The sequence below is a fragment of the Tauraco erythrolophus genome, chromosome 5 (genome assembly GCF_009769465.1).
Source record: "Tauraco erythrolophus isolate bTauEry1 chromosome 5, bTauEry1.pri, whole genome shotgun sequence".
In the NCBI taxonomy this organism is placed as follows: Eukaryota; Metazoa; Chordata; class Aves; order Musophagiformes; family Musophagidae; genus Tauraco; species Tauraco erythrolophus.
The window spans coordinates 27,094,279-27,107,703 of record NC_141469.1 but is presented as its reverse complement, the minus strand read 5'-3'; the positions used below and the strand labels follow the sequence as shown (position 1 = coordinate 27,107,703).

The window sequence follows — 13,425 nt, the reverse complement described above, 5'->3', positions numbered from 1 at the left end:
CACCACGCATGAGCATGAAAGTCAGAGACAGACAAATGCAGAGCACTTCATGGTATTTCAACTCTCATTATTTTAACCAATTCTAGCTCCCTCAATTATTTTCTCTGCCTTCTCCTATAGTTAAGGCATACAGAGGAAAGAAACGTACTAAACACTTGATGCATAAGAAGCATTACAGCATGATGGAAGAAAGAGCTTACACATATCCTGATAGCAAAGATACTAAAATAGGATTAACCAGTATTTTTTTAATGGGGAATAATCCCTATATTGTCTTGTGTGCGAGACCAGGTACACTGGCTCGGACAAAAACAACACTCTTAAGTTGCCTCCACTCCAACACCTTGCAGCAATCCGAGTGCTTTGCAGACCACAGTATACATGAGGATAACTTCCCACAGAACATGAACACCCTTGACAAATAGCTTTTTTTAAAGAGGACATTTTAAAATCAGCCCTTAAAACTGGTTATTACTGCTTCTAACAGTCTCAGGAACCTAAAGTAACCTCAGTAACACTAAAGGGAAAAACATCCTGATGAATTGTCTACTTTCCACGTTCGACAGCCCTTGTGCCTTGCTAGTTTGATTAAGAGTCATTCCATTTGTGTTTGTTACATTGCGCCGGAGATGGCAACAACACTAAAAAAAGAACTCAAAGCAGAAAGCAAGAATTGTGAGATCATCACAACACAGCAGAAGCTCTGAGCTAAGTGATGCACATGTGGTTTTGATAGATTATTTTTTTTTGTGATGGAAAAACATTCACATTCGCAGCGTCCCCTCAGCCTTTATGGGATAGGAGTATGCGCCACGAAAGGAAGAGAAAACTGAATCCAAGCGAAAGCGCCAAAGGAAGCTCAGGCTTTATCTAAGCTGGAATTTAGCCAGGATACCAGGTGTCAGGCACACCTGCTCATACCAAGAGCACACAATTTTGGATACACACAAATAGTCAAAACTTGGTTTTACAGCTTAGCCACAAAGACAGCAACTCCAAGTGCTCATCAACTCTGGGCACTGGGGCACTGTGACAGGCTTTAAACCATCAGGAAGAACAAAACCTATTAAATGAGAGATACCATTTCCTGCTGCATACACGCACATACAGGTAGTTGTCTCGGAAGCGGGCAATCCTCGCCCACCCTCAGCAAGTCAGTCTCCACATGAAGGACTACAGACATTTGGATTGGAAAAAAAACGTGTGATTTTGCCCAAGGCAAAACTGATTTCTGACTTACTAAATGAACTGCTAAGGTTGTATGTATGCAAGAATTGTTGGTCTGGTTCAGCAGTTTCCAGTTTGAGACACCCAAACCCCTGGAGGTCCACAAACTCCTCCACAGTGGCTGCAGAGGGTAAATGAGCAAAGGAAGCCTGACATTACTGTAAAGAGTCCATGCACTCGCTGGAAGATTTTTAAGGATCCACAAAGATACAAAGGTTCAAAACCCCTAGTCTATTAATTAAGCTTTTGATGTGCTATTCATTGAACCCTTTATAATCAACAGCTATGTTGCAAAATATCCTCCCATAGGTAAAACAGAGGTAAAACTATTTGGACAATCCCCATTTAGAAATACAGTTAATTATCAATGGAAGAGTGAGCTATTTACTAGAAGCATGGAAAACAGCCCACTTACTCCAGATAATCTCAAAAAGTTTCTATGTGACTGACTGTACTTTTATTAATTCTGAGATATCTCACACTGTTTATTATTTGGCATTGTGCTGGTGAAACTGAATATCCGCATAGCTGCTCTTTTCTAAGAACTCACAACTGGTTCAGAATCCATCCATACAGATTAAACATGTCTAGAGATTTCTTGCTTTGAGAAAGAGACCACGAGAAATTAGATCAAAATAGGCACAGACAGAAAACTACATCCATCACAGCACGCAAAAATTAACCCCCTCAGAATTACGCGTAGTTTCTCAAGGCAGGTGGGGTGATCTGAACAGCTCAGTTCAGCTGTCAGTTAAATCAGAGGTTGAGAATAAATGAGCTTCTGTAATGAATTAACACAGATATGCAGGCAATATGAGAACTATTATGTTCTAGTTGACGGTATTCTGCACCCTTGACTGGATATGAAGACTCTCAAGAAGGATACTGAAAGTAAAAAAATCGGATATCCTATGGTACACGATCCTGAAGGGCTACTGGAAAAGATACAAATATTGAATGACATATTTTAAAAGAATTGAGTATTTCTACTTAATTTCCTGTAGCAAGGACAACTGATCACCTGGCAAAATTAAAAAGGCAAATATGAAAATTATTCATTCTACAGGAGAGGGGAAGGAAGGAGAGGGGAAGGAAGGAGAGGAAAGAACTGCCACCAAAATCATGCAGGCACATCCCTTGCTCTGTCACTACACCACTTGAACAAGATGAGATGCAGAACAGACTGCAACATTTTACATCCATAATAATGTCCTTTGTACATCTACCAGACATGACCAAAATGTTTGTCCTGCTGCTTCAATGCCAGGATGAAAGTTCCCTTTACTTCTCTCTACCACTATGTTACAGTAGGGAGTTTTTAAATAAAAATATACATTAATTTAGATATTAACTTCCTTCAAAGAGGATTATTTGTAGATCATTTACTGTATGTTTTTAAAACGTCATAATAACTATGATATTGTTGGATGTGACAAGCTTCTAGAGACTAACCAGAGAGCATGAGCCATCGCAGAGCCTGGAAAAGCCAGAACGTTAGGTGTTACTCCTCTACCAACAAGCTAAGCAGCTCTAGAAACTACCACACATCCTCCTTGCCAGCCAAAGACGCGCACAACAGCAGCTGGCAAGCACAAAGAAAGGCATACAAGGAAAGGTGATGAGATCATGAGCTAATAGGAGAGACAACATGCTGCTGCCTGTGGCTCTACAGAAGCTCCACATAGGAGCAGAGGGCACCTGCGAACAGCTACACTGGTAAACAAATTACCACTGAACCTGGATGTTTTGCATGTGTATTTCCAGAAAATAAAGAAACAAAGCCACAAAACACTGTCTCCTTGCGTATAGACTTTGACTTTCTTCAAGGAATTCATCTTGCTGGCTCTAAATTATAAATTCACATCTGAATTTTCATCAAACATATCAGGAATTAATAATTGTTTCCTCTTTTTCCTTTGATTCTCTGCAGGCAGTGATTGCTATCACATTACCAGCCTATGCCATCCCAGAAATTTAATTTACATGCATTGGAAAATAAAAATCACCTTCAAAGTCCCCATCCTCCTATACATCACCAGAAAGTCTTCAAAATCAACTCGATCAATAGCCACTGTGCTAGCTGAGCCAGAACTGTTCCTCTCCATCTACTGCTTTCCAGCAGCCCCTGTGGAGCAGAGATTCAGGGTCAGGACCCTGAAAAGGATCCGGAGATCGTTTCTGCTTCTCAGCTGGTAGCAACAACAGAGCAGGAAAACGCTCCGACCTTCTCTGCGGTCACCAAACCCATCCATGTGGCATCCTCACTCTCACGCTGTCCCTGGCCCAAGCATCGAGCTGATTAATTAGCTGTAAAGTTTCCACAGAATACCTAATGGTAGAGGAAAATGGGCAAGGGAAAGTAATCAAGAATTAGAACAGGGAAGAGATGATAAAAAGCAGATTTGGAGGGATGAGGTCTGAGAAGAGAACTCCGGAAAACATGTGAAAGAATACGAGGAATCCAACGCAGGAGTTATCCAGACAGGAGCTATAGTAAGGAAGGAAGCAAACTGAAACTCAAAGTGATGAAAACTCAAAAGGCAAGACTGAGAAAAAAGAATTTGACATGTCGAGTGCTTTTTATTATGGAGAAATAGACAAACAGCATTCAGCAAGTAAATTATTCAAGTAAATTCCACTAATTTTTTTTTTCCACAGCTATTGTGACCAACTGAATAGCTGTGCAAATATTCCCAGAATGATGACAACATTCATCACACTGGAGTATCAAAACGCAGCCTATCTGATCTGCTATTATGAAACTAGCTGAAAATATGTTACAATTAAAATCCTGCCACAGACAACAGAGAATTACCATATTTTACTCTTTTTGAGCTGCATGGAGAGGGAGGGTTTTTTCACAGCATGTTCATGCTTATATTTGCCAACTAGTTTGGAGATGCGTAAACTTCCTTTCACCACTCGCTCTCTGTATGATTTAAACCTGAAACTTAGATTCAATAAACTCCCAATACATCTTTCCCAAAACACAAATGCCATCCCGACTGTGACGGTCATCGGTCCTCTCATTGTCTATTTTAGGGTGAGATCTGATGCGGTCACAGTGCAGGTCTAATAACAGGAAGCTATTAAATCTTGATAATCTATTTAAATAGCAAACACAAAGTGAGGAGACCAGACAAACTAGGCAGGAGAGCTGTCAACTGAACAATTAATTGTCTGGTGGTGAATTCTCACTGCCTGATGTGGCTGTTAGCAGGGAATTTATGCCTTGAAAATCTCTTATCAATAGAGGAGTTGATGCAGAAAAGCATTTTTACCTTTTTTTCTAATTACTTACGTTCTCAAGAGTGATGATAAATTGTTTTAGAATCCTGTTTGCAGAAGTCTTTCCTTCTTTTCCTAAATGTTGTCCTAGTCTCATGCAACGCTGAGGAAGCACGCTCTAAAACTGGTGAGCCCACAAGGTTTGGGGGGAGGTTAACTTTAAGCTTCTGGATTATGTTGTAGAAGCAGCCTGCTAGCCTGGGAAGTAGCACACTGAGATCTTGCCTTTGTGAAGAGGCAAGAGAGATTTTAAAAGTGCTCTACACCCCTTAGATAAACAGAAACTTAAACTGCTTGGGCATGAGCACATAATGCAACCACAAAAGGAAGAGCAACACCAGAGGCACCTCTCCTGTGCCAGCTGGGAGCATCTACACTTAACGCACCTACTTCACACATTACACAAGCTCTTATAACACCAAGGCCAAGTACTTGCATAGTCTGTGTACTTAAGTGTGTGCTACTTTGCTGGTTTTCTGGTTCTAAAATAGCTGTTTTTCAAAAAGCAACCCACGGAACAGCAGGATTTTTTTGCCTCCTGTCCGTATAGGACCTCTGTCACTTCCGGCCTTCCTTGGTTTTTTTGAACACATATTTATTCCTATGGTCTCCCTGATGTAGTTTATCTTTGTCATCATCTCTCTGTTATACACTTTTACTACTAGTTAACTGCCCTAAACTACTCCTTTGAAACACATGTTGGATGAGATAAATATATAAAAATAAATCATCAAATTTCTATACCTGTACCAGCCAGATCCCATCTTTTGTGTCTTCTACAAGCTCATAGAAGTGCATTTCACCACTGAAATTTGTACTGGAAACTGACTCAGAGGCCTCTTCCTCCTTGAGAGCAGAATAAAGCTCTCCTTCCATAAGATCTCCTGAAAAAAGAGACAATTAGAGAAATTCAATTAAAATGGCACTTGAGAAAGATCGCTTCATAAATTCTAGTAACAGTTTAACTAACTGTATTTTATGTGGTTGCTTAAAGAACCTTTTCAGTTCATATAAAAAGTTATTCTATCTATAGTGACATGACTATGAACAATGTGACTTCAGCTGTCAGACCACAGAAGACATTAGTGCTACACTTCTGATTACGCAGACATACCACGCATGCAACTGAGCGCACAAAAGAATAAATGAACATCATCTAAGCCTTGCTCTCTGAAAATAACAATGTTCCGTGGCTGAGAGCAATTTTAATTCATGTATGTTTGCTTTCACTTCACAGGATAGTAATTTTGCAGCAACTAACTTCTTAACACTGATTATTCAACCAGACTTCCAGAATTTCAATCAGTAATTTCGTACCAAAAAAAAACATGTTGATTGTCCCATTGCAAGTAAAAATCTCAAGTAGAGTAGTTTAGCTGTTGGGTTCTGTTTGCAAAGTTGGAAAAAGTTCCCATGAACTCCAATGCTAGTGACGTAAGGAGCTCACAGTAAAATCATCTGATAATGTTTCCTTTGTAATCCCACTTCCTTCTCACGTTTTGTTTCACAATCATTACAAACGCTGTTAATGACAACTCGCATTCTAGTAACTAATCTATTGAGCTTGAAGAAATTAAGCCTTGTCCAAAAAAGGTAGTTTGTTTCAAAATATAAAATAAGTGTTACAGCTGAAACCCTTTCCAAAAGTATTCACAGAATTCAGAAAAAAAAATACGGAAGAATGCTGCAAAGCCTGTTGGTACAAGAAGTGTTTCCATGACATTTGAAGAAGTTGGTTAATACAGTTTGTTTGGAGTCAAACACTTCCCTGCAGCATTTGCAACCCAAACATCATGACATCATGAAAGTACCTGACAGCCAAGGAGTGAAAGTAATTGGAAACAAACGTGAAATTGCCTAATGCTTTTCACTGTTGGAGCAGCAAAGCGAATAAACAACATAAATAAACAATGAACAATAAAAGCAAATTAGATTTAAATGCCCAGCATTAATATCAATTATTTAAAAGAGTTAGCATTTTTAAGGTTATGGCACTCACTATATTCATCCAAATCCTTCTCTTTTCCTGTCCAGACATTTAAACCCCTCACTGCCTACCCCGATCACCAGGATTTCTCTCTCCCCTGTATCAGCAGTCCTTCGATCCTCAATTTAAAAGCAACTACTCACATTTTCCTGCTTGGTTGGCACTGTAGCTATTACATCAGCCCCATCTCCCAGTCCTTAGGGCCAGCTCCCTCTGACTTCTCCAGGCCAGCGTCCTTACTTTCTTCCAAGACACTTCTGCCATTTCTTACCTCTCTATTGCTCTTCACCCTTTGCTATCCATCACCCCCCAAAAAGTCCACCTCTTTCACCTGGTTTTCCCTACTTGCAAAACACCTCCCTGCCTTTTTCTAAGCCATCTCTTGTACACGGCACCTACTCCTGCTCCTCCTGTATAAAACCACCGCGTCCCTCGGGGTATGCAATCCCTCCTGCTCCCCTCCGTACCCCTCGTGACAGCAATACCTGTAACAGAACCGGCAAACGGGCGGCGAGAGGAAGAGAGGAACACAGGGGAAGAGCTGGCCCCAGCCCTAAATAGTAACCCACTGCACGTATTTGGATTCTTTCCCCCAGGTTTTTCACGGCAGACGGCATTCGCTCTCATCTGTGCAACCGCCACATCGCCATCCCGACCCCAACCGCCCACCGCGACCCGCCGTAACTCCTCGGCACGAGCCCTTTGCCGGTGACCCCTCTAACCAAGGCCTTCCCTCCGCGCAGCCCAGTCGGGCTTAAAACGCCGCGGAGGTTTTTCACGTCACAATCCCCCAGCTTCCTCCATTTAACCGCTCCGCCGTCTCCTCGCTCCTCGAGGGGGGAAACCCGCTCGCTCCCCAAATTCACCCTGCGAACGCGCCGGCCCCGCGAGCGTGGGAAGCAGCGCCCGAGTCTCCATCCCAAGGGCAGCGGGAGCCCACGCGGGGGTCACCGGGGACCGTTTTCCACAGGCGGGGGAGCGACCTCCCTCCCCACGCGGGGATCGCCGGGGGAAGCTCCGCGTACCTGACTTCTCCACCAGCTCCCGCACATCCTTCTTCTCGGGCAGCCCCGAGTGCCCCAACCCCCGGCACTCCAGGATGGTTCGCAGCTTCCTGAAGCTCAGCGCCACCGGGTCCACCAGCTGCGTGGCGAGGAAGCCGCTCTCGTACCACGCCACGGCCTCGAACACCCTGGCCAGGACGAAGAGCGCCAGGAAGTAGAGCAGCAAACAGCACAGCTTCACCCACATCTTCCCGCCGGGGGCTGCCCGCCGAGGGGCCGCGGAGAGCCGAGCCGGAGGCCGGGCTGCCGCGGGGCGGGGACGGGACGGGAGAGGAGGAGAAGGGAGGGGAAGGGAGGGGAAGGGAGGGGAATGGGGGGGCTGTCAGCACCGCGGGGCCGCGACCCCCCCGCCTCCCTCCCGCCGCTGTCCCCGCCCCGGCGGAGCCGCGGCCGCCGGCGGAGACATAACAAGTGACGTGTGCAGCCGGGGACGGCGGCGGCGGCGGGCGGGGCGGAGAGGAGCGGGGCGGAGGGAGCCCCCGGCGCTGCCCCGCCGACCGGCACCGCCCCCCCCGCGGTGATTCAGCACCTCGGCCCGACCCCGGATCACCGGACCGGGATGTCACTGGCGTCCTCGCCCCCGACTTTGGACCCAGCGGCTGCTGGAAAAAAAAACAAACCACAAAAAAAACCAACCCACACAACTAGAAATAACTCGGGTGTGAGTTATCGGGGCGATCCAAACCCGGATCAAGGTTTTTCATGAGAAGAAAAATATTTACACAGCCGGAATTGAGTCGATGTGTTTGGCCAATTTTAAGACAGCTTAATGGACACAGTGTGTTTGCATTCGGGCTGCTGCCAGTTGCTGGGTGTAGGTATGATCCCTCCACTTCTCATTTCTGCACGCCAGCCCTGCTCCCGGCCTTGCTCCCAGCCGTGTTCCTGGCCCTGCTCCTGGCCCTGCTCCTGGCCCTTCGCTGCTGCTAAGCAAATAATAAAGCGAAATCCATCTGCAGGGATTGAAACTGGCTGACAAAGGTTTAAACTGGGGTGTTCTTCCCATCGGAAGCGTGTGGAGCGCAGCATGGATCCTCGTTTAAGTGGATCCACAAATAATCATCCCAGCTATGTGAGAAGTGTTAAGCCGCAAAGACGCGATTTAGGCTGCTACAAAAGATGTACGAAAACCAAGCTTTGTCTTTTGAGATGAAGGCTCTCCTCTGAAGGAAACTCAACGTTTCTTTTGTATGTTTTAGTTATTTTAAGAATCTATAATTTGCATGAAAATTGCTAACTCATACAGATGAACACAAAAATAGCACAGCTTAATTTAAAAAAAAAAAACTCACAAACCCCCCGCGTGTACACACTTAAGTAACTCTGTACTACCGAATTTCAAAAAGACACATTAATAGTGACCTGTAGAAAGCGTTTAAATGGCCGTACTCCTTGGAGTCTTTAAAACACATTTACAGGGTTCTCAGTGTGCTGATATGATTTAAAAAGGAGGAAAAAAAAAACCAAAACACAAAAACAACCCAGGTTGAGCCCGTTTGGTTTTGCAAATTAGCACACAGCCACCACGGCCTCCTCCAGACAAAAAATCATGACACTGTTTTCTTCTGCAACAGGCTCATTTTGTTTCTTGAAAGGGGAAGAGCGGAGGGATTGCAGAAGCTCCCACTCACAAATTACCTTACGGGCCAGTAAATGTCGTGCCTCTCACTGGGAGTCATATAAATTTTTATTCTTCATAATTTTTATGTGGTAAAGATTAGAGATGGACTGCAAACCCCAGCTGTGCGGATGCTGCTCGATTAAATACAAAGGGGTTTCAGCAGCTCAGTTTGGATTTGCAACAAGCCTCGGGTGGGAGCTCCAGCTGGGACAGAACGTACCGGAGGCACAGTCCAGTGAAGGAGCTCGTGGGAGGCCAGGCTGAAGTGCTGCTCTCACTTCATTGCTACTGCGGTTTGGTAAACTCTTCCTTCAACAGAGCCGGAGTCCATCTCCCTAATGAGAAAGTGGCAAGGCATCAGTAAGATGAATCCTTTCCTCTTGGCAAAAACAAGAGAGTGGCTTTGTTATTGCAGCTGGCAGAGCCAAGGGACTTTTCAATAACACACACGCTTAACATCACCCATCAGCAGGGCCAGTGGCAGGCTCTCCCTGAGCCCTGAAAACACCCCAGGAACACAGTTCTTCTTCAAAAGCTTCGTGAATGCCCATTTCTTTTGTCACACGTACAGGGAGTCGCCTGATTTCTCTACCTTTTGTTTCAAGTAAGCAGCTTGAATGTATCTGAAGGGATGGGTGGGAGGGAGATGGGAGTTAGGTGTTTGAAGAAGAACCTCGTATATTTAACTTCAATTAGAAAACATATCATTGGAAGTTTGGGGTTTGGTTTGTTTGTTTTTCATGAGTGCCGCAGACCCCTCTCCACCTGATCCCCCTGTTTGTCCCCTGTAACTCATTTTCAGGGATGCCCTCGCTTCCTCTGGCTGGAAAGCACCCAGCAACAATTACGAGTCTACGCTCACAGCTAAACTATTTGCAACATCAACTGCTGGGGAGGCTGTCACCAATATGTCATTTCCTAATGCTCATGGGCTGAGTTAAATCAATTCTTAACATTCCCCAGTGGTAACTGATGACGAGTCCCCTGCAGAGACAAAGATAATCATCCGCCAAAACTCAAAACCCTGGAGTCGTTTCAAGGAAGTAGAACTAATGTTTCAAACCACTACTCAAAACCCTCAGAACAACCAAAAGCAAAGCAGCCACCAACGCAGAAGTACCCAGGCAATGAGATGGAACAGGGTCCGGAGGGAAGGGATGCCATACAGAGGGACCTTGACAGAGCAGGCCTGTGTGAACCTCATGAATCTCAACATGGCCAATGCAAGGTCCTACACACAGGTCAGGGCAATCCCAAGCATGAGTACAGGCTGGGTGGAGAATGGATTGAGAGCAGCCCTGAGGAGAAGGGCTTGAAGGTGCTGGTTGATGAGAAGCTCAACACGAGCCGGCAATGTGCGCTGGCAGCCCAGAAAGCCAACTGTGTCCTGGGCTGCATCAAAAGGAGCGTGGCCAGCAGGTCGAGGAAGGAGATTCTGCCCCTCTGCTCTGCTCTCGTGAGACCCCACCTGGAATACTGCGTTCAGCTCTGGAGTCCCCAACACATGAAGACATGGAGCTGTTGGAGCAGGTCCTGAGGAGGGCCATGAAGATGATGCGAGGGCTGGAGCACCATTCCTCTGAAGACAGGCTGAGAGAGTTGGGGCTGTTCAGCCTGAAGAAGACAAGGCTCTGGGGACACCTTCTATCAGCCTTCCAGTACCTAAAGGGGGCCTACAGGAAAGCTGGAGAAGGACTTTTTACAAGGGTATGTAGTGATAGGACAAGGGGCAATGGCTTTAAACTGAAAGAGGGGAGATTTAGATTAGATACAAGGAAGAAATTCATCACTGTGAGGGTGGTGAGGCACTGGACCAGGTTTCCCAGAGAAGTTACAGCTGCCCCATCCCTGGAAGCATTCAAGGCCAGGTTGGATGAGGCTTTGAGCAACCTAGTGTGGTGGAAGGTGTCCCCGTCCATGGCAGGGGGGTTGGAACTAGATGATCTTGAAGGTCCCTTCCAACCCAAACCATTCTATCATTCTGTGACAAGGGCAGAGCTGCACATGAAGAGCAGTAAGGGTTATGATTGAGAACTGCAGGTGATGAGTTGACCAAAGGTTCCTCTCCCAGGCTCTTCGGTCCTCTCTTTCCTTCCTACTGTTACCTCCCTGATTTACTAAGCTTACCCTACTAGAAAATGTCACATTTTGTAGATACAGCCGTCATTTGTTGGTTTCCAGTTACAATTCAGAACGTCTTTGACGTGTCACCAGCAAACAATTTTTCAGGCAATCTTAATTATTAGGAAAACCTAGATATGTTAACAGTGAATTAAAATTCATTTGGGCTGAAGACAAAGGTGATACACACTGACATTTTTAAAGACCCCAGTGTTAACTCTACCTAATTAAGAACACTAAACAGTCATCAGTCAGTCAGTCCTATACTCATGGAGCAAGTATTGCAAATGCGAAGAGAATGAAGAATATAAATTCCACCTTTAAACAAAAACCCAAAGCAGGGATCTACTTTTAAACAATCCTGGCAGCAAAAATATTTTACAGTGATTCATGAGAGAATGTGACCAAATCCTGAGAACTGGGACAGCCACCTTTTCTTGTCAGACAGCCAAATCTGAAGTCTCTACTGCCCGTTGATAAATGGCAAGGATTCCCTCTCCTCCCCCATCCTCTCCTACGAGCAGCTGCAGCCTGGGAATATGGACAATGATCCACTTTCCAGGCTTCTGTGGGGAACATTAAGAAAAGTATTGTCATTTTGAAGTCAGTAAATCTGAGGATTGAAAATCTCAATTCAATCCCTTACCGTGTTACAATATCATATCATTCTTTTGGACAGTTTTAATATTGCCAGACATCAAGATAAATTTCAGCAAACTAATATTTAAACCACCTGAAACTCAGTTTTCCCAATATATTATATATATTATATTAGTTTTCCCAATAGCCAGCTGACTCTCTAAATACAGTTGTTGGGAGGTCACTAACATAATCTCTTGATGTAATTTTAAAGCAACACAGGAGCATCTCAACACTTTTCAATGCGTAATGTGAACCTGTGGCTACCTGCCATTGTCTGGTATTTATTGAATAAACCAACAAGCCAGTACGAGAGTGTCAACGCAAGATGACAGTGGCCCAGACACTGTTTTGTTGTATGCAGAGGAATTTTAAATCTGATGTCTCCCACTACCTACCAGTGACCAAACAGAAGTAGATTTAATATATAGGTGTTATTCTGCAGTACAATGGGAAGCATTTGACATCTCAGCTAAAGCACCGGCTGTTTGGGTGAGGCAATCCCGACACGATTTATAGTGATTCAGACAGTAGTTCAGGTTGGGCAGGACCTCAGGAGGTTATAAGTCCAACCTCCTGCTCAACGCAGGGTCAGCTGCAACACCACAGCAGGTTCCTCGAGGCTTTATGCAGTTTACAGTTTATTTGATAGTTGCCCCTTTGTCTTCTGTGGCAAGTTTCCTCCCTTACAAGCATGCAGTGGTCAACAGCATAGAAATGTACATCAATCAAGGCCAAATCAACTTAGGGGAGCAGAATACATTAATTAAAGCTTGAAATATAAGATACTTTTTTCCTAGACATTTGGTATTTTCTTTTTTTTTTGTAACAGTGAAAAACTATTTGTTGCCCTCTGAAGAAGACAGGCTCTGTTTAACGACCAAAAAAAAAAATAAAATCAGGAGACCTTGCTTGAACGTGCTAGGAGATGACAGAGGAGACCATAGTGGTAAACAACAAATTAAACAAGTGTGCTAATGATAGAAGAAATAAGAAGACATTTGAGTGTCTTTAAACATCATCTATAATTGCGTAAAGAGCAAGAATACAAACAAAAGCCGCAGTTTGAGCCTAAATCTGACAGAGTGACAATGACTTGTAAGCATCTACACAAGTCTTGTACTCTTATGAGAATACAGATTTCTTCATTTTATTGTTCCAGCAGTATGGGCACAGATGAAGCAACACTTCCCGGACTCAAATGCTGGCTTTGCAGTCAACATTGTCCAAGTTTTTTATGAGCTTTGGTTGTACTGCGCTACATACAGAAAACACAAAACCACCGAGCTGTATGAGGCTCGTGCTGCTGTTTCCAAATACCAAAGGTGGAGTATGTTAAACAAGTGGTATTCGAGTTCAGACATTTCGTTTGAGCACATTTTTACAAGACGCTTGCCAGTCAGATGCATGACTTCAGTCTGTCAGTCAACATAAAACTGAAGAGGAAGTTTACTGACCAAGTTAACAACCTAATGACA

General features: G+C 44.4%; 1 protein-coding gene across 4 annotated transcripts in view; it reads right to left on the bottom strand.

The window, feature by feature from the left end:
* LOC104370637 (charged multivesicular body protein 3) overlaps positions 1-7,791 on the bottom strand; it is a 38,097-nt gene extending 30,306 nt beyond the window's left edge. For all 4 annotated transcript variants that reach the window (XR_015222146.1, XM_086611494.1, XM_086611492.1 and 1 more), the window contains exons 1-2: positions 7,528-7,791; positions 5,260-5,399 (exon numbers count right to left, since the gene is read on the bottom strand). Coding sequence is in view for 3 of the 4 variants with exons in the window: in XM_086611494.1 (XP_086467620.1) it covers positions 5,260-5,399; positions 7,528-7,753 (366 nt within the window). In the remaining variant the exon portion in view is untranslated. The remainder of the gene's footprint in view (positions 1-5,259; positions 5,400-7,527) is intronic.
* Positions 7,792-13,425: the final 5,634 nt, after the last annotated feature.